Below are 20,512 nucleotides of genomic sequence, written 5' to 3'. Positions count from 1 at the left end.
CTCCTCTCCCTAGAAGGGCCAGCAGCACCGTGTGTGGCAGCTTACACATCCCTTCTCGCCTTCGTGCTCCTCCCACAGGGACCAGCATGATCCCCTCCCCTAGTCCTATTTGGGCTCAGCCGGTATTTCTGTGCAATGTTGTTCCAGGTTCCGCCCCGCCACCGTCACAGGAACCCTAAGAGCATTGGCGTGAGGCTGGACCACGTCTTCTGGTGACTTTCCCCCGCGGAGGGGCTTGGGGGTCAGGTCCACTCCTTTCCCAAACTCACTCTTTCCCCCACAGGCAACCCATTCCCTCTCCTCCATCTCTACCCGAGATCCACAGCAGACACCACCAGACTCTGAGGCAGGGAGGAAGGACTGCATTTGCCAATGGAGGCTTTTACTGGGGGGACTGGGGGTGGTGCCCGGCCCGAGGGCTGAGGGCCCGGGAAAGGCACACGGTGGCGGTGGGGTCTCTCTCAGGCAGGCGCTGGCTCTGCAGACAGCTTCCCCTGGTGACCCCTCTTTGGCACTGAGCTGGGAACATGGTGTCCGCACTCCCGGCTGGCAAGCAGAGGCCCGTGTGCCCCGGTGGCGGCTGGCAGTGTAGGCTGGCAGGGTGACGGCCACAGGGGCTGGGTTTGGCACCAGTGGGAGCCGGGGCCCCACAGGACTCAGAGGCTGGGCCGCCCCCGCTGCTGGCAGGGTAGTCACATTGGCCACGGAGATGGCTATGAATAGGGAATCCAATAAATTAGGCTGTAGAAAGAGGAGGTGAGGGGCCGAGGGGGCAGGGCCTACATTCTCGCTCGGCAGGCAGTACTGTGCGTCCCTCTCCCGTGGAATCTTCGGGGCTCTTGTGGGGGGAGAGGATGCAGGTGAGGTGCTCTGTGTGACCGTGGGTCCCACTGGGCGGCTTTTATGGCATCCCATGGGACGGGAGCCTTGGCTGGCCACCCTCAGGGGATGGACCATGGGGTCTTTGAGAGACTGACGAGGAGGGAATCATGGGGACTCGAGTCTCCGGAGGGAGGCCACCTGCAGCTCCAGGGGCTGTGGCCTGAGGGGCTCCTGGGGCTCCGCTGCGCTGCTGTGTGGCCAGCACTGGGCCCCTTGTACCCCAGCTTCCTCCACGGAGCAAAGTAGAGGACTCACTGCCCTGGACAGGGCCCAGTCACTGTGGAACAGCCCCCCCAGGGAGTGGGAGGGACAGGGTGAGGGTTACGCAGGGCGCCACCCTCCACATCTACTTTCCCGAGGTCGGGAAGGGTCTTCTAGGAGGAGGGGCCAGGCATGCAGGGGCGGGGTGCGTGCGCGGGTGGGTGCTGCTGTCTCCTTCATGTGATCCGAGCTTGGGGGCGGGGCAGGGGCCGGGGAGGGTCAAGTCAGGTGGAGGCACCCTGGAGGCCACCAGGGCCTTCCGGGCTAGGTGCCAGCACGTGCGCTGGGGCCATGGCCTCGCCCAGGATCTGGCAGAGCTCCTGGAGGCGCCGCTGCATCTTGGGAATGCCCGCCAGCTGCTGCTCCAGCCGCTGCTTCTCCTCCGTCAGGCTCAGGCGGGCAGCCGAGTCCAGCTTCTCGAACTTCCAGCCGCCCTCCCCATCGAACTGTAGCAAGTGTGTGTGGTACTTCCTGGCCAGGAGACGGACAGGGTCAGGGGCACGGCACGAGGGCTGCTGATGACAGCCGCCTGCTGCTGCCAGGCCCACCAAGCCACCAGGCCACCTCCTCCCCTCAGGCAGCCACTTCCACTGACCCCAGGCAGGGAGAGAGGGCACCTACCACAGTGAGGGCCGGTGGGTGATGGAGAGCAGGGCAATGCCCGCATCCTTGGCCGCCTGGAAGATTTTGCCTTCCACGTCGATGCTCACGGCGCTGGTGCATTCATCCAGGAGGGCGTACTTGGGCCTGGGGGTCCGGGCCGAGAGGGGAGTCTGTGCACCCTCCAGGGCTCAGCACCCCAGCCTGGCTCAGGCTCCACTGAGCACAGGCCTCCCCATGGCTGCTACTTCCCCTTCCAGGGGACCCCAGGTAGCCTGCCGGCCCCGAGTGCTCACCTGTGGTAGAACATGCGGGCCATGCCGATTCTCTGCTTCTCGCCACCCGACAGGACGTCCTTCCAGTCACACATAGCCTCCCAACCTAAGCGGGGGCAATGGTCTTGGCTCAGTTCCACCAGCACCCAGACCCAGGTGCCAGTTGGGGAGCTGGGGGAGCTGCGGGAATGAGCTAGCTGTGACGACAGGGCCCCTGTGCCTCTGTGTCCTTGTCTGTCTGCCAGGCATTAATCATGGAGGAGTGGGGACTGGAATCGTGCCTTCCCCTAGAAGAGATATGGTGGAGTCAATGCCCCAACACTTCAGTGTGACCTTATTTGGAGACAGGGCCTTCGCAGAGGTGATCACACCAAGATGAGGTCATCAGAGTGGACTCTAATTCAATATGACTGTGTCCTCATAAAAAGGGGGTGTGCGGGCAGAGGACACGCACAGGCGAACACGAGGTGAAGATATACAGGGAGAAGTGGACCATCTGTGAGCCGAAGACAGAGGCCTGGAACACAGCCTTCTGTCATGGCGCCCGGAAGGAGCCCACCCTGCTGGTACCTGGATCTTGGACTGCTGGATCCAGGAGATGATCCACCCCTGCGGTTTATGGCAGCCCCAGGGCACCCACACAGTTCCCTGGCACAGAGCTCCAGAGCGGCCTGAGTGCTCTCCCCAGACCGGGGGCTTGTCACCCACAGGGGTTGGGCCTCCTGTCACTGCCCCGTGCTAGCACTTTGGCAAGGCTCGAGTGGGCTGTTTGAAAGAGCAGGTGAGCCGGCTGCTCCATTAGGCCGGGGCGCTGCGGCAGAAGTGGCCCCTCCTGTCGTCTCGCCCATGCTGCCTTCCCCGGCGGCCCACGGCTAGAAGTGGCGACAGGGTATATGGCCACCCAGAATAGAGATTATGCTTCCCAGGTGGCCTTGTGGTGAGGTGTGAGCACGAGACTAAGTTGTGGCCAATGAGATATGACTGTAAGCATTCAATATGGCGGCTTCTGGAACCCTCCTTAAAAGAAAGAAGACACATACCTTTTGCCCCTTCCCTTCTACTTCCTCCATCCTACAGCCTGGGACATGATGTGAGGGCTGCAGCAGCCCTCCTGGATCATGAGGTGACTTTGGGAATGGAGGCCACACACAGCAGAGTGACATGGTAGAAAATCCTAGATGCCTGGGGCCTTCACAGAGCAGGGCCAGCCCTGGCAACCGTGGCCTGGCTCTCTTGGGACCTAACAGCTCAGTAGGATAAACTCACAGATGATCTTAGCCACTACTGCGGGGAGGCTGGTTCTGTTCCATGCAGCTCAACTCCATCCTAACGGCTCATGCTGGCCGGCCACAGGCCCTGGGCATTCAGACTGCCACAGAGGCGGGAGGGGCCACGTGCTCCCAGGCCGAGGGCAGCAGGAGCAAGAGGCGGGGCCCAGCCAGGGGCTGCTCCACCGCCATCGCCACCTGTGTTCCTGCTTCCTCCACAGGCAGGTGACAACACCCCAGCCATTTCCTGCAGAAGCCACTTCTTCTCATGTTGCCACCGAAGGAGGGCTTGGTGCCCGTGCCCTTGAACCATGAAGGGGAGCCCCAGCAAGGCGAGGTCCTTGCCCAGAGCCATCTTGCACCCAGCAGTGGGGGCTGGAAGCAGAACCCAGACGCTCAGAATTCAAAGACAGAACTGAACACTCCGTCTACTGTGTCCCTGTAGCTGCGCCCCCCTCTCCTCCTCCGCTCTCCCGGCCCGACAGACGCTGTGGACAAGCAATATTCCTTGATAAGCCCAGGACAAGACAACAGCTCAGTCTGGCCTCCTTTTCAGTGAACTCATCTCTGAATCCACCCGACTCTTCTGGCCCCAGCCCCCTCCAAGCGTCTGCACAAACCTCCTGACAGTAGCCATCACTGCACACATGTGCCTGCCCCTCCCAGGCTGCCCCTGCCCACCGCCCCATGGTCCTTCCAACAGCGTCTGATCCTGCTCAGGGAAAACCTAGGCTCCCACCTGGTCCGGAGGGCCCTCTGTGAGCCAGCTTCTCGCACCACCAAGCCTGCGGGCTGCACTCCGCCCTGCTGCCCCTGGCTCCTGGACGGGGTAACCACTCAGCATTCTGCAGGGCTCAGCTCAGACCTCTTTTCTCTGGGAGAGGGTATCCTGGTCCCCCAATGAGGTGTGCATCCCTGCTAGGTGCCCCCTTCCCTAGAGCACCCATGCCACCTGGGGCCATCTGTGTGGTGTTGGTCCTCCCCGGTAGGCGGGCCTCAGAGGTAGCACCCTCTGCCTCGCCCCTGTGGCACCTGGCACTTTGACTCCTGGATGTTGAGATAATCTTCACTCCCTGGAGGCCAAGGGAGAGGCCAGGGTGGGACAAAGGGCGGCTGCCAGCCCCAGGCCTCCTACCTCCCTCCCGCTGCAGGATGTGGTGCAGGTGCACGACGTCCAGGATGGCTTCCAGGTCCTGCTCCGAGTGGCCCTTCCTTCGCATGTCCTCCACTGAGTCCGGGTAGATCACTTGGTCACGCAGGGAGCCCACAGACATGTAGGGCCTGTGGGAAAGCTGGGTGTCCACGGAGGGAAGGGCCAGCCCTGCCTCCCCCAAGATACTGTGCGCCTCCCAGGCAGTGTCCACATGCCACGCTCACACGCACCCACACGCTCATGTCGCCGCCCGTGCACACACCCCACACAGATCCAAAACAGGGCAGTGGATCGGGCGGGTTTGGAGGGAGCAGGAACCACAGCCCGTCTCTGGCTCTGGGGACAGTGCCTCGGTGTCCTCTCCTGAGGTGCTGACTCTTCACCACTTCCTGGGCCTCTGCAGGAAGCCACGTGTGAGCGCACGGGCAGGAAGAGGTGGAGTGAGACGCAAGGGCTTCCTCACCTCTGCGGGATGTAGAACATGCGCTGGGGTGGGGGCTTGTAGAGCACACCACCGTACGTGGGCCAGAGCCCACCCAGGATCCGGAACAAGGAGCTCTTGCCGCAGCCGTTGGGGCCCGTGATGAGCAGATGCATGCCTTCCTCCACCTGCAGGGGCAACAGCCGCTGACGCCAGAGAGCGCAGGCCCCTTCCCGCACCCTATGGCCTCCTGCTCAGCCTTGAGAGGCTCCCAACGCCCGAGGCCAGCAGGCAGGCCATTCTTGATCTCTTGATAAGGGACAGCAGGGCCTGGGGGATGGGGTCCAGCGTCCACAGCCCTAGCTAAATTTAGCTCTCGCTAGATGCCTGGCCCAGGACACAGGAATGGACAAGACCCGGCCCTGTCCTCAGGCCCTGACATGCCCAGAGAAGATGGTGCCAGCACAAGAGGAAGGGCCTATTCTGCCACAGCTGAATGAGTAGGTGTGTTCCAACACAGCCAGCGCCGTCCTCAGTCCCATCTGACTCCCACTTCACCAGGAATCCAAGGGCAGGGTCAACCCTCAGCCCCCTTTAAGGAACTGCCCTGAAAGGCACTTTGTTTTCAAGAGACGAGATCTCACTCTGTTGCCCAGGCTGGAGTGCAGTGCTATGATCACAGCTCACCGCAGTCTCCAACTCCTGGGCTCAAGTGATCCTCCCACCTCAGCCTCCTGAGTAGCTGGGCCTACAGATGCACGCCACCATGCCTGGCTAATTTTTAAATGTTTTTTTAGAGACAGGGTCTTGCTATGTTGCTCAGGCTGGTCTCAAACTCTTGGCCTCAAGCAATTCTCTCACCTTGGCCTCCTGAGTCACTGGGGACAAAAGGCAGTTTCTTTCTTTTCTTTTTGAGACAGGGCCTTGCTCTGTTGCCCAGGCTGGAGTGCAGTGGTGGGATCATGGCTCACTGCAGGCTCAACCTCCTGGGCTCAAGAGATCCTCTCACTTAAGCCTTTCAAGTAGCTACAACTACAGGCACGGCCACCACACTTGGCTTATTTTTGTATTTTTAAAAATTTTTGTAGAGACAGGGTTTGCCATGTTGCCCAGGCTGGTCTTGAACTTCTGGGCTTAAGCGATCTGCCCACCTCGGCCTCCCAAAGTGCTGGGATGACAGGCATGAGCCACCACGCCCGGCCCAAAAGGCACTTTATGTCTCTAGACTGACAGTACAGACCCCACTGCCTCCCCAGGTGCTGGAGTGGCCCAGAGATGCCACAGTGGCCCCTGGGCTCTGCATCATGGACCTCAGGCTCCTCAATTCACTGATTCCATGGTCCTCGCTGGAGCTAGGAAATGCCTACTTTGGGAAAATGCCGGCCAGGCTGGAGGCGGGCTGTGTGCAGGGAGGAGGCCAGGGGCCTGGAGTCAGTGAAGTTCACGGTAACAACAATGCTACACGGGGCTCCTGGGAAGACTTGAGGCCATGGTCTTTAGCTTACCTCAGGCAGTGTCATGGGTGGAACTGTGTCCTCTGAAATTCCTATGTGGGAACCGTAATCCCCACTACCTTGGAGTGTGAGCTTATTTGGAAACAGGGTCGTTGCGGATGTGATGAGTTAGATTTGGACGAGGTCGTTCTGCAGAGGGATGGGCCCTAATGCAATGTGACCTGTGTCCTGACAGAAAGGGGAGACGGAGACACAGACACACCCAGAGGGAGAGCGCCGTGTGGAGACAGAGGCTGAGGCCGACCTGCGGTGGCAGAAGCCAAGGAAGCCCGCAGATGGGCAGCAGAGCAGAAGCTGGGACAGAGGCCCCGAGCGGAGGCGCCTTCTCGGTCCTTGGCAGAAGCCTGCCCCGCCTGAGCCTTCCTCTCGGACTGCTGGACCCCCAGCCAGGAGAGAGGCCATCTCTGCTGCGAAAGCCACTCAAAGTTTGTAACGCTTTGTGATGGCAGCCACAGGATGCTAATGCAGCCACCTGACTGTCCCCCTCCTGAGGGGAGGGGCCTGGGCCTTGCCCCATCTCACATACCCGGCTCCCTGAGCAGCTGTGGCCCTGCGTGCAGGGACCCCATGAGCTTGCTGGCTGCCCCCACCTGCTTGTGTTGCCCGGGGCCAGCCTGGAAACCACCCTCCTCGGACTCACTGGTGATCGGCTCCCCCGACATCCTAGGAGGGGCCACTGCCGGCGGTGAGGGTAACCACCTGTGCGAGCCCCCTCCTCCCTGGCATGCCCCTCCTCTCTGCTTCCTCCTGTGTGAGCTGCCCCTCAGGCCCACGGCCCCTCACTCCTCTACCCTCAGCTGCCTGCCCACTCGCTCGCAGCAACTCCTGGGCAAAGCTTCGTCCCACCCCCACCACCCCCAGGGACTTTGACCACTCTTCTTGTGACCCCCACTGTCCCTTGAACAGCTGTCTACCTGGAGGCCTTTGTAACACTTTAGTGCCCCTCCACAGTGAGGACTCCCTGAGTGCAGGGCTCCTGATTTACCTCGGGTTTCTGGTGCCCGGCTCAGAGTTCAGGGCACATTGGTTAAATGAGTGAATGAATGAGTGATTCCTTGTCACTTCTCTACCTGTCCCTCCACCCCAGTCTCCCCCTCACTCCATTACTCCCCAGCCCTGTCCAAACCCCTGGCTGGGGACACAGGTGATCTGTGGATTCCTTGCTGTGGCCTTCCCAGGGAGGTCGAATGGCAAGGTTTGAACCAGAGCCCCCCCGCCCGGGTTTTGGCTTTCTTAGGAGTGCAGGGAGTTGGCATCAGATGATAGGGCCAGGAACACCGGGGTGAACCTTGGCCAATCCTGGTATCACTAGTCTCTTTTATCAGCCCTGCCTCTGTTGCCCCAGGATGAACAGTCAGAGACATGTTGGTCTCTCACCTTGACCTTGGCTCACCTGCCACATAGATATAGGGACATAGATATAGTGGCCCTCCCTGCTGGACGTACCCTGATGTTGAGGCTGGCCACCACCACCTCTCCTGACGGCGTGATGATGGGGATGTTCTCGCAGATGATCCCCTGCTCCACATCCACCACCTGGCCTGCAGAGAGAGCACAGCAGGGTTGGGGTGGAGAGGGAGTGGTGGCGACCCCTCTGCATTCTGGGGAGTCTGCGTGCCCCCGGCTGCACGCCCTCATTCCCATCCCTGGCAGCATGCCAGCTGGTTCCTGACCAGCAGCCTGTGGTCCGGGGTCCCTAGGGAACACAGCCAGGTCTTCCAACAAGCGGAACTCTTCCCCCAGTGTCTAGTACGGTGCCCCGGGCCGCCACCCCCTTCTGCAGCACCTGCCTCCCACGGCAGCCAGCAGCTGGCACACTGGCTGGAACTTTCTCTTGCTGTCCTGCATGGGTGAGGGGACCACATCCCCCTTGTTTTGAATGAATAATCCAGGCTGGGGCCCTCTAAGGGCGAGTCAGTAGGGTGGCCGGCAGCTACTGTCTGGAAAAGAAGGTGGGCGGACCAGCACCTCTCCCCGGGAAACCCTCCAGGGGCCCAGCTCTACTAGGCTGAAGTCCTCAAAGACCCTGCCGGGCAGCCTTCCCATCCTGGGTGGACTGGGATGGGCCAGAAGCACATGGAGGTCCCTGAGTGAGGGAGCGGGAATAGGAGGAGCTGGGGCAGCAGGTCAGCACCTGCAGTAGCAGCAGGGGTGGGGTCACTCATAGGGAGGGGACAGCCTTACCTTGGATCTTCAGGGGGCCTTCCACGCGGACACCAGACCGGCCTATGGTCCCAGAACCCGCCTGAGTGTCCTCCAGCTCCCTGGGCCTCTTGAAGTGACAGCGCTGAACATCTTCAAACACCTGGAACATCTCGTGCACCCGGGCTGTGTAGCCAGCCAGCTCCGTCACCTGAGGGAGGGTGACCTTGGCTTAGCCCCTGCCAGTTGCAGGGAGAGAAGCATGGCAAGGATGGCAAGGGTGGGGCTGGGCCAGGGGTACCTCCTTGTACGACGACATGATCCGCTCAATGGCATCTGCAGCCGCTGTCAAGAGGTTGCGGGCAATAGTGAAGGCTTCTGTGCGCTCGCTCACCAGCTCCTCCTCCTTCTTTTCCAAGGCTGCCTTCTTCACAGCCTCTGCATCTGCAAAGCCCCAGAGGGGTGGGTGGCGGGGCGGGGAGGGGCAGGGCAGAGACAGTGGAAAGTCAAAAATGAGCTGCTGGAGAGAAAGGCGAGGCTCTTCTGCAAATGGTGCCGGGGGGCAACCAGATCTCTCTCTCTTTTTCTCCATGTGCAAGAGAGGGACCCCTCACACCATACAGACAAACCAACCCAGAGCACAGCACAGGCTGATGTGTAGTGTAGCCCAAAGTATGAAACTCTCAGAAGAAAATGGGATAAAACTTCACGACCTTGGATATGGCAACAGTTCCTTCACTAGGACACCAAAAGCATGAGCAACAAGAGAAAAACAGATCAACTGAACACTTTTGTGCACCAAAGGACAATATCGAGACAGTGAAAAAGACAACCTACAGACTGGGAGAAAACTCTGGACTGGTAAACCACACATCTGATGAGGGTGCAGTATCCAGAATATACAAAGAGCTTTCACAATTCAACAACAGAGATAACCCGATCACACATGGGCGAAGGACGTGAACAGACATTTCTCCAAAGAAGGCATACAAATGGCCACTCAGCACATTAAAAGAGGCTCAGCATCATTAGTCATCAGGGAAATGCAAATCAAAACCACCAAGAGATACTGCCTCACACCCACTAGGTGGCTAGAATACAAAGGAGATGATAACCAGTGCTAGCCAGGATGAAAAGGTGGAATCCTCCAACACTGCTGGCGGGAAGGTAAAATGGGGCAGCCACCGTGGAGAACAGTCTCGCAGCTCCTCAAAAAGTGAACTGTCCAGTTACCGTGTGACCTGGCAATTCTACTCCTAGCTACACACCCAGGAGAAACGAAAATATCTGCACACATAGAGACTTGTCCATGGATGTTCACAGCAGTGTTATTCACAATAGCCCAAACATGAAGAAACCCAAAATGTCCATCAAGAGATGAATGGATAAAGAAATTGAGGCCTATGCACACAATGGAATATTATTCAGCCATGAAAAGGAACGAAGGACTGATTCATCTTATGACAGGGACGAATCTTGAAACCATGATGCTCAGTGAAGGAAGCTAGTCACAAAACACCACAGAGCACATGATTCCATTTCTAGGACATGTCCAGATAGGCAAATCCACAGAGACAGGAAGCAGATGAGTGGGTGCCAGGGGCTGGAGAGAGGGAATGAGGAGTGACTGTTCATGGGTCTGGGGTTTCTTTGGGGGATAAAACAAAAATAAAACATTCTGGAGTTAGTGGTGATGGCTGCACAACTCTGTGAGTGAATTTAAACTGTACATGGAAAAGGATGAATTGTATGGTAATTACATCTCAATAACGTTTTTAAAATGCTCCAGTAGGCATCTGGTTTTGTTTCTGGGTACAGCCAGCTCCTTCCACCGGCCCTCTGTCCTGCACCACTGATGTCGCCCCTCGTGGGGCACATCTGAACTTTGTCATCCAACGCCCAGGGCTGTTTGGCTTTGAAACGCCAACTTTCTTTTTCTTTTCTGTTTTTTGAGATGGAGTCTTGCTCTGTTGCCCGGGCTGGAGTGCAGCGGTGTGATCTCGGCTCACTGCAACCTCTGCCTCCCAGGTTCAAGGGATTCCTGTGCCTCAGCCTCCCGAGTAGCTGGGATTACAGGCGCCTGCCACCAAGCCCAGCTAATTTTTTTTGTATTTTTAGTAGAGACGGAGTCTCACCATGTTGGCCAGGCTGGTCTCAAACTCCTGACCTCAGGTGATCCACTCGCCTTGGCCTCCGAAGATGCTGGGATTGCAGGCGTGGGCCACCACGCCCGGCCTAATGTCCCACTTACTGACTGCCCCCTCTACGCCATGGTTTTTGACCTCTGGACCAGCAGCTGTATTGTTTGGTGTCTGCTTCTCCCAGGAGCTGCTCCTGTCTTAATTTGCTTTTCTGTCACACTCTAGGCCCCGTGGCAGCACTCCTAACCCTCATCAATGGTCTTGACTCTCAGTTTCTTGATCCTTAGAGTCCCCACAGGAGCAGAGGTGGGGAGCGAAGGCCGCCTCTGAGGGTGCTGGGTTGTGGCTGAAGTGGTGGGAATGTCCTGTGAAGGAACTGAGGACTGTATCCAGGGGCGTGTGTGATCCTGACGGGGAAGCCTCAGGGATCATTGGCTGGGGGCTGGGGGAAGACACAGAACGCAGTATCTGCTCAGGGCCATGTAGGGTGAAAAGGGGCCTGGCCTGGGAAACCAGGGAACTAGATTGGGCTGGCGGGGCAGGGACGTTAATCCTAAAGGTCGAAGGCCTTGGGCCTTTCTTCCCAGGGTGCTCTCAAGGACACAGCCCTCCTCCCCAGGTGTTCTGAGAGCTGGACAGTCGCTGTGGACAAAGGGAAGGGTCTGCAAGTCTTTGTGCCCAGGGCATCCTGGCGTAGAACCAGCTGCCCTCTGCAGGTTCTCTTGGAGCCTTGGGCGACTAAGGCCAGGGCCCCAGAGCTGGACAGAGCAAGGCCTCAGGGCTGGAGTGGGAGCCACAGGCCCTGCCCATCTCCTGAGCCCACCTGCCTTGCACACCAGCCCAGCAAAGCTTATCTAAATCTTCCCCAACCGGTAAGAGCGTGCCTTCCCACCCAGTGCGCTCCACCTCCTTGAAGCACCTGGAGCCCTCACTAGCCACCCCATGCAGGGGACACAGCAGGGACAAAATAGACAAAAATCCCTGACCCCACGGAGCTTGCAGTCCATGGCAGGGAGAGAGAAAGGTGCCACTGACGGGGTGTTGAGTGCTTGGGAGAGCAGTGGGGCAGGGAAGGAGACAGGAAAGGTGGCGGTGGGCAGGCTGGGCCTTGCCTAGGGGGGCTGCGCCACGGGGCAGCAGAGGAAAGAGTGCTCCTGGCACAGGCCCCAAGACAGAGCAGGCCTGGTATTTGGGGAAATAAGAAGGCCACAGGACCAGGCACAGTGGCTCACACCTGTAATCCCAGCACTTTGGGAGGCCGAGGCAGGTGGATCACTTGAGGTCAGGAGTTCAAGACCATCCTGGCCAACATGGCGAAACCCCATCTCTACTAAAAATACAAAAATTAGCCAGGCATGGTGGCGTGTACCTGTAGTCCCAGCTACTTGGGGGGCTGAGGCAGGAGAATCACTTGAACCCGGGAGATGGAGGTTGCAGTGAGCTGAGATTGTGCCACTGCACTCCAGCCTGGGAGACAGAGTGAGACTCCATCTCAAAAGCACCCCCCCAAAAAAAAAAAAAAACAACAAAAAAAAACAGAAGGCCACAGGACAGAGCCAATCAAGCCAGGGGAAAGGGAGTGCTTCACAGCCTTCAAAGGCTGTTGGCTCTGAGGACCACCAGAGCAGGGCCGGGAGCCCACAAAGCCTGGTACAGCAGAGGCTCAGAAAATTCCTAGGCCTTCAGTGGCAACCATGGAGCGAAGCGGCTGCAGGTGCTGTCTCGCGGGCTGTCTCGGTGCCTGGGGCTAGGTGCGCTGACTGGGCTGGGCACTCATGTTGGCATCAACGCTGCCCTTGATGTGCAGTCCCCGAATTAGATCCTTCCTCTTGGTGAGTCACCCAGAGGATGACACAGACAGTTGAGGGCATGGAAAGCCCCAAGGTGGAAACAGGAACAGGGAGAGAATCAGACTTCTGTTTCTAAATTGAAAACCCTCTTCCCACCAAACTGGGTAAACTATGACACTATTTCCAGCAGAGCCAAGCTTGACAGAAAGCAAGGGAAACTCCTGGGAGCAAAGAGAGCAGACAGCCAGGTGATCCTTTGAAAGCCCCAGAGGCAGGCAGGGCACAGACCAGGAAGCTTTCCTCGCTTAGCCTGGGCTCTATGCGCAACGAACAAAAAGCCTCCTCTAAGAATTTGTAACAATGTGCCTGGAGTTCAAATGAATTCAAATGAAACCACCTCTCAATTCAGAAACCATCCCCTCCGCACTAACTAACGGCCTCCAACTGCTTACCCTGGAGTGCTCGGCCAAAACAGAAGGAAATATGGACTTACACCCTCCATTGAGGCCACACCAATCCCCATAGAAGTTCTGTTGCAAAACCCACAAGGAAATGATCCACCATGAGTGAAGACCAGCAGACAGAAGACAGGTGAATGATACTCCCAAGAACTGAAGCTAACCAAACCATCAGATAGAGACAGTGGGGTAAGTGTGACCAACATGATACACAGCATAAAAGGAACAGTCAAAAAGATGAGCAAATAAGACACAGAAACAGCCTGACATTTCTACTTGAAAAAGGAAACGTCCATTTTCAAATTTCTATTTGAAATAGAATGAAATAGAACTTACAAAACAGCCACTGAAATGTGCACAAAATTCCAATTAGACATGGCCAAAGAGAAAACTGGTGAACTGGAAAATGAGCAAGCAGGAAGGCCTCAGGGCATCCCCAGAATTCAGCACAGACAGTGTGAGATGGGAAACAGTAAACAGAAACCAAAAGACACAACAAAGAGAGTCAGAAGTCCAGCACTGGCTGCCAGTTCTAGAAGAACAGGAAAAAAGAATGAGAGTCAGGCAATATCTGAAAAGCTAATAGCTGAGAATCTTCCAGAATGATTGAAAAACTCGAATATTCAAAGGACATATAACAAGTCTCAAGCAGAATCAACAAAAACTGACACCTAAACATGTCATAGTGAAACTGCAGAATGCCAAAAAGAAAGAAAGTGAGCAAAGTACCCCAAAAAAAACACAGAGTACTCAGGGAGGACAATTTGTTAGCAGCTACAGATTTGTCAGCAGCTACAGAAGAAGCAGGGAGACAATGAGACATTGTGAAAGGGCTGAGAGAAAAGAATAGTCCACCTAGACTCCATTGCGCAACTCAACTTTAGCTTGGGAATAAGGGTGAAATAGAAACATTTTCAACAAAAATAATCAAGAATTACAACAGGCTGGGTGCGGTGGCTCACGTCTGTAATTTCAGCACTTTTGAGAGGCCAATGCTGGAGGACCGCTTGAGCCCAGGAGTTCCACACTAGCCTGGGCAACACAGCGAGAACCTGCCTCTACAAAAAACAAACAAACAAACACAAAACGAAACAACACAAAGAATTACAATAAAATAATCAAGAATTTCCCATGACAAAACCCTTGCTGGAAGAACCTTTTTTAAAAACCAACCACAACTAGAAGCACCGATGACTGTTTGTCCTGAGTATAGTTGTGAGTCAACAAACAAACAAACAAACAAAACACTAAAAACATGTCTATCTGGAGGAAGAGAACGGGAACACAGAAGAGAAATTGAGATGTAGGAACGAAATGGCGAGCACAGAACTCAGCAAACATGTGAGCGAGTTTCAACACGCGTGGATAAGGCGATAGCAAAGAGGAAAAACTAGGTACAAATCCAACTCTTGGCTGGGCTATGACGCCATGCCCCACGGGGCTGCTTCTGTGTTCTAAGGTCCAGGGGGAGGCGGAGCTATTGATTAACCTAACAAGTATGCGTGTTGATCTTTTATTTTTTATTTTTATTTGAGACGAAGTCTCGTTCTTTCGCCCAGGCTGGAGTACAGTGGCGCTATCTCGGCTCACTGCCAGCTCCGCCTCCCGGGTTCATGCCATTGTCCTGCCTCAGCCTCCCGAGTAGCTAGGACTACAGGCGCCCGCCACTGCGCCCAGCTAAATTTTTGTATTTTTAGTAGAGATGGGGTTTCACTGTGTTAGCCAGGATGGTCTCAATCTCCTGACCTTGTGATCTGCCCACTTCGGCCTCTCAAAGTGCTGGGATTACAGGCGTGAGCCACCATGCCCAGCCGTGTGTTGATCTTTTAAAGGGTAACCACTAATGGACTAAAAATCAAATGCAGAAGTTGCAATCCAGCAGGGGAACAAAACAGGAATGCAGGCTGGGCGCGGCAGCTCACGTCTGTAATCCCAGCACTTTGGGAGGCTGAGGCGGGAGGATCACCTGACCAGGAGTTCGAGACCAGTCTGGGCAACATGGCGAAACCCTGTCTCTACCAAAAACATGAAAATTAGCCAGGTATGGTGGCTTGTGCCTGTAGTCCCAGCTACTGGGGAGACTGAAGTGAGAGGATCACTTGAGCCCGGGAAGTCGAGGCTGCAGTGAGCCAAGGTCGCGCCACTGCACTCCAGCCTGGGCGACAGTCAGACTCCTGTTTCGAAAACCAAAAAGAAAATAAAACAAACAAAAACAACAGGAATGCAAAAACCTAAATCTTTAATCTTATCACTAAAATAACAGGTAGTACAGGCTTCCTGCTCCTCTAAAACACCTTAGGGTGGAGGTCTTTCCCCTTTGCAACCTGCAAGAGCTGTTTCAGGGCGACGAAACCAAGGCTGGAGTGATGAAGGGGCTCACTCCAGGTACTCTGCACATCCTCCCACCTCTAAGTCGCAGTTGGGTTGAGAACAGGGACAGGTGGGTGAGGGTACCTGTGCCTGGAGAAGTGACATGTAGTGTTCCTGACTTGCAGTCCTGGGCTTGGCTGAGTGGTAACAAAGGGCATGAGGTGCGCACAGGGCAAAAGGCAACAAGGAGGGGCAAGGCAAGCCCAACTTCTGAAAGCATCAAGGGTGGCAGCAGGGCCTCAGTGGCCCCAACAGCAGAAGTGGGCGGCGGGCTGGCTGAGTTGGGCCCTCGTGAGCCCAACACAAAGCGGTATGGGGGACAGGCCCCTGGCCTGGATCCTCTTGGAGCCCTGGGTCTCACCTGACTCTGAGTAGCCAGTGGCAGTGATGATGGGGACAGCCACCATGAGCAGGCCTGAGGCGCTCCACACATACTTCATGAGGAACTGCTCCAGCATGACATACCATAGGCGTTCCAGAAGGATGAGGTTGATCTGCGAGGCCAGGTCCTGGTAGGAGTGCTGTAGCAGGGCCAGCTCTACCTGTGGGGGGTGACAGACACAGACAGGCTTCCTGGCCATGCACAGGGGTAGCTCCCGTGGGGGTGATGGTCAGGGTCTCCCATTGCCACTCACACACGCTGTGCCATGGTGGCCATCAGAAGGCCGAGAGCCAGAGGTTACGATTGGGTGGGGCCAGGTCTCAAACTCGAGGTGTGAGGGGGTATAAAGGACTGGCTGATGTCACAGTGCGGCTCCTGTCCCCTCTCCACTCCCTCTTTAGTCACCTTGTTTCTGTCCTCTGCTGAGCCCACTTCTTTGGGCTCCCTGCCAGCCCCCTCCTCCTGGCTCGGAGAGATCATCCATCAGCTCTAGTTTTTCCCCCCTAAACTAAGCAAAGAGCAGCGCAGGACAGCAAAAGGCAGTGCTCTTGGGCTGAGTGCAGTAGCTCACACCTGCAATCCCAGCACTTTGAGAGGCTGAGGTGGGAGGATTGCCTGAGCCCAGGAGTTGGAGACCAGCCTGGCCAACATGGTGAGATGCTGTCTCACCAAAAATAATTTAAAAAAAAATTAGCTAGGCGTGGTGGCACACACCTGTAGTCCCAGCTACTCGGGAGCCTGAGGTGGGAGGATCGCTGGAGCCCTGGAGTTTGAAGCTGCAGTGATGGCGCCACTGCACCCCAGCCTGGGCAGCACAGTGAGACCCTGTCTCTTGGTTCTGAAAAACTCGGTTCAACAGTCTGGGCCTATTTAGGCCCCCTCTCCCCTCAACCTTCCCACAGTTCCTTTTGGTGAGAAATTTGCATGGCATTTTCCCACTGAAACCAGGAGGATGCGCTCCTGAGCTGGGCCCTACAGGACTCGCCCCAGTGGATGTCCCCACTGCTGAGCCTGGACCTCGCTCCCTCAGCAGTGGGTAGGCCTCCCCTGTCCTTCTGTCCCCCTTCCTGCACTGGCCACCACTACGTCAGGACACCAGCAGGTGGGGAAAGGGACATCCGCTGGGAAGAGGTGGCAGCAGCAGTCAGACAGGCGGGGGAGGTGGAAGGTGTTGGGAAGTGCTCCCAGCAGGGTAGCCAAGGGGTTGTGAATTTCTGGGCTCAGGCCAGGGACACGCACCCCAGCCTTGCCTCCCCACAGCCGCCTGATGACAGCTGCCCAGCCTGCCACTGTTTGCCAAGTGCTTTCACGTCTCTGCATCTGATTCTCCCCACGTCCCACTGCATGTGTATTCATGTGCCCATTGTACACAGAACACTGAAGCCCAGGGAGGCAAAGTGACCTGCCCAAGCCCATACAGCCTGATGGTGGCAACCAGTGTGGGAATTTGGACCACACTGGCAGAGCTGCTAGGAGAACCACATTCTTGTAAATGATGCTTAGACTTATCAAGAGAGCTTTACTTTGTTCTCAAGCAAGAGATCGTGTGCATGTGCGTTTCAATAAGCCTCCTCGTGGCAATCCCAGGAAGGACAGAATACTCTGCTGTGTGCCCTCCAGCCAGTCAGCTGCTTCTGCCCTGATCTGAGCCTAGGCCAGTGTCCACGGGGACATCAGCCAGTGGGACTGCCATGGGCCACATGCCACCCGAGGGGTCCTATCACCCCACACAGCTTTCCAGCTGAGGCCTATGCAGACAGGTCGTGAATGCACACCAGGCCCTCCTGCCTTGGCCAACAAACCCTCTTGGCCAACGTGCTACTTCCTGAAGCTAGCCCGGATGGAGTCCTTCAAAGAACCTGTAATCTCTCTACTTCCTGAAGCTAGCCCAGACGAAGGCCTTCAAAGAACCAGTGATCTCTCTTCTGCCCCCGCCACCCAGGTCGGCCTGCACAGCTGAGCTCCCTGCAAGCCCGATCTCCCATTCCTGAAGCAAGCACCCTGGCAATCCAGACTCGTGCTGGGAGCTGGCAGGGGTGCCAGCCAAGGCTGACAATGTAGCTGCGGGGAATGTGCCAAGCGCCTCGCCCAAGGCTGCGGCTGCTTGCCAAGGCCCTGCAGCCCAGCATGCGGGAGAAGAGGAGAGGGAAGCCGGGGTGGTGGCTGAAGTCCAGGGGCCTTTTCTCTGAATCTGCAGTCTGGCCCACACCCGGGATGCCCCTCTCTGTGGAATTCGGGGACAAGCCTGCTTCTCTACTGGTGCACAGTCAGTGAGACAAGGTCCCAGGGCAAGAGGCCACCTGACCCAGGGAGCACACACAGGCCTTCGGGGGATGGATGCCATTGTGCCCCTCCTCCCAAGAAGCACTGGGGAACCGAAACTGAGTCGCAGAGAGCAGGGCCCAAGGCAGCTGCAACCCCAGGCACGAGGAAGGGGAGGGGCTGAGGCGAGATAAAGGGAGCATTGACCTGGAGTAACCTTTCCCAGCGCCTGCCTGGCCTGCCGGCCCCAGCCCACCGGGGAGACAGGAGACAGACGGGGCGGAAGGACGGCCACCTTCCGCCCCATCAGGAGCAGGAAGTGTGTCCCGCCGCAGCGGCAGCCTGGGCCCGGCATCTCTGGTCTGGGGGCCCGGGAAGGCAGCTGAGCCAGTTGGTAGCCGGGCAGGCCTGTGGGCTCAGGCGGGGGTGGCCTTGACCCCAAGTCCCACTGCTGCGCTGGGCGCTGCTCATTAACCTCCGCTTGGCCTGAGTCATGCCCATAATGCCGGCCTGCCTGGCCAGCCAGCTCTGCTGGACGCCGGCCTTCAAAGGGCCCAAGGGCCCAGGAGGGGCTAAGCAGCAGGCTGCGTCCCTCGGTCCCCACTCACAAATGGCAGGTGTCTCCTCCTGGCTGGCTGCAGGAGTGGGGCGGGCAGGAGCTCTAGAGGCTCAAACCGCTAGGATCGCAGCTCTAAGGCCAGGACAACCTCCTTGAGGAGGAGAGGAAGCAGAAGTGGCCTCGAGCGTGCAGGCAACCGCACAGGACAGTCCCCACCCAGCCTTCCTGCCTCTCCACTGCCACGCCTGAGTCCACGGCTGCCCAAGGCCCTGCCCACCCCAGCCCCGCTCTCCCATGGCCTGCCCACACCTTTGGCATCAGCCCTGGCCAGCCCCGGACTGTCCCCACCGCTCACGGCTGCCTGCCCCTGGGCCTCCCTGCCACACGCTTCCCTCCGTGCCCAGCGCCCCAACCTGCCCCACCTCGTGGCCCCCATAGAAGGCGATCTCCTCCGAGTTGGCCACCACACGCGAGTGCATGTAGCGCAGCTCCCCCTTCCGCCGCGCCTCCTCTGCCACCAGCTCCCCGAACTTGGGCGAGAAGGCCCGCAGCACGTTGGCCGTAAGGAACACCACGAGGCCGGCGATGGCCGAGGGCCAGGCTGTGCCGGCCCCACGGGAGCGGGCCGCCCGAAGCAGGGTGTAGGAAGTCACGGCCACGTCCAGAAGTGGCTTGGTCAGGTTGGAGTAGAGGTGGGCCACAGAGGCCGCAAAGGCCACCACGTCCTCCGTCAGAGACTGGTCAGGGTTGCGAAGCCGCCCGTCCATGTTGCTGACCCGGTAGTAGGTCTGCTGGGAGAAGTAGAGGCGGTAGGCGTGGGCCACCAGACGGCTGCGGAACGACAGGGCCAGCTGGCCCTCCAGGTAGCGGATGGCACTGTTGACGAAGGTAGCAGGGAGGGCGATGAGGAGCCACTGAAGCAGCTGCCAGCCAAAGGCCCGCGGGTCCTTGCGCACGATGCAGCGGGCCAGCCTTCCGTCCAGGCGGGCCACATACACCGACAGAAAGGTGCGGCTCACCAGGGCGGCCGAGTGCAGGGCCAGCAGCCCCGTCTCCCGGCACAGGATCCGGGGGAACAGCAGCCGCAGGAGCCACAGGAGCCGCTGCAGGAATACCCGGTTCATGCCAGCCTTGGCCGCCGCGACCCCGGAGACCTCCTGCGTGGGCTCCCCGGCGGGCGCCTGAGGACCCCTGGCCGGGGCCAGGCACTGGCGCACCAAAGGGTAGACTTTGTGGGCTCCATAGGCCGCGAGGGCCAGGAGCACTGCCGTGCGCTTCAGCGTGCTCCCGCGCCAGGGCCGGGGCCTAGAGAGCACCGGCATGTCACCTGGGCTGGCTGCGGCGCAGGGACTGGGGCTGGTGCCTGGGGCAGCAGTTGAGGCAGGTGGCTGGAAGGGTTGTTGCTCTGACCCTGGGCCTGTTGTCTAGGCAACTGGAAACCTTGCGATGGCCCCTGAGACTGTCGCTTTAGGCCCCCGGGGTGGTGCTGGGGCCCCTGGTGCGGTGGGCTCAGGGCCCTCCAGGGTCGCGGCCTCTTCAGGCAGCCCAAGTGGAGGAACTTGGCTCTCCTGTCCTGTCAGTGCCCTGGCCCCTGAGGTCAGGGCCTTGAGAGGTCTCGGGCAGAGGGGGCGTCTCTTCCTCTCCACCTTCTCCTCCTCCTCCTCCCCTGGTGGCGCCCCTCCCCGGGGCACCAGGCGCGTCCGTCTGCTCCGCAGCCTGGCTGAAGCGACAGTGACTCCGCCACCGGCCCAGAATCCCCACCCACTCCTCGCCAGGGGTGAGTCGGGGGAAGGGGAGGAGGCGGAGGAGGGGCGAGGGGCGGAGTCCGGGCGCGGGAGCCCCACCCTGTTCTCGCCCCTCGGCGGGGCCCGCCCACCCCCCCCCACCTCCCGTTCTCGCCCCTTGGCGGGGCCCCTCCCGCACCACAGAGACGTGGGACGGCCGCGCGTACTAGAGAAGCGGCCCTCGCCGGCCCGCCAAAGCCCCGCCCTGCCCGCGTGCTCGCTCCACCCCGCCCTGCGCGCCCGGAGCCCG

General features: G+C 58.3%; 1 protein-coding gene across 4 annotated transcripts; it reads right to left on the bottom strand.

The window, feature by feature from the left end:
• Positions 1 to 354: 354 nt before the first annotated feature.
• On the bottom strand, positions 355 to 20,435 carry ABCD1 (ATP binding cassette subfamily D member 1). Of its 4 annotated transcripts, none has more exons than XM_063635368.1 (10): positions 20,430 to 20,435; positions 15,637 to 15,817; positions 8,818 to 8,960; positions 8,559 to 8,727; positions 7,821 to 7,915; positions 4,903 to 5,048; positions 4,422 to 4,567; positions 2,040 to 2,124; positions 1,765 to 1,890; positions 355 to 1,614 (listed from the first exon to the last, which is right to left on the bottom strand). In XM_063635368.1, exons 2-10 carry the CDS (start codon positions 15,731 to 15,733, stop codon positions 1,368 to 1,370), a joined length of 1,254 nt encoding a protein of 417 aa, XP_063491438.1. In that variant the 5' UTR covers positions 15,734 to 15,817; positions 20,430 to 20,435; the 3' UTR covers positions 355 to 1,367. The 4 variants fall into 4 exon arrangements, with proteins under 4 accessions (XP_063491438.1, XP_055123101.1, XP_055123103.1 ...); XM_055267126.2 differs by lacking the exon at positions 20,430 to 20,435 and adding an exon at positions 18,901 to 20,319; XM_055267128.2 differs by lacking the exon at positions 20,430 to 20,435 and adding an exon at positions 18,528 to 18,778.
• Positions 20,436 to 20,512: the final 77 nt, after the last annotated feature.

This window comes from Symphalangus syndactylus, chromosome X (assembly GCF_028878055.3).
Source record: "Symphalangus syndactylus isolate Jambi chromosome X, NHGRI_mSymSyn1-v2.1_pri, whole genome shotgun sequence".
Lineage (NCBI taxonomy): Eukaryota > Metazoa > Chordata > Mammalia > Primates > Hylobatidae > Symphalangus > Symphalangus syndactylus.
This window is presented reverse-complemented; position numbering and strand designations above follow the sequence as displayed.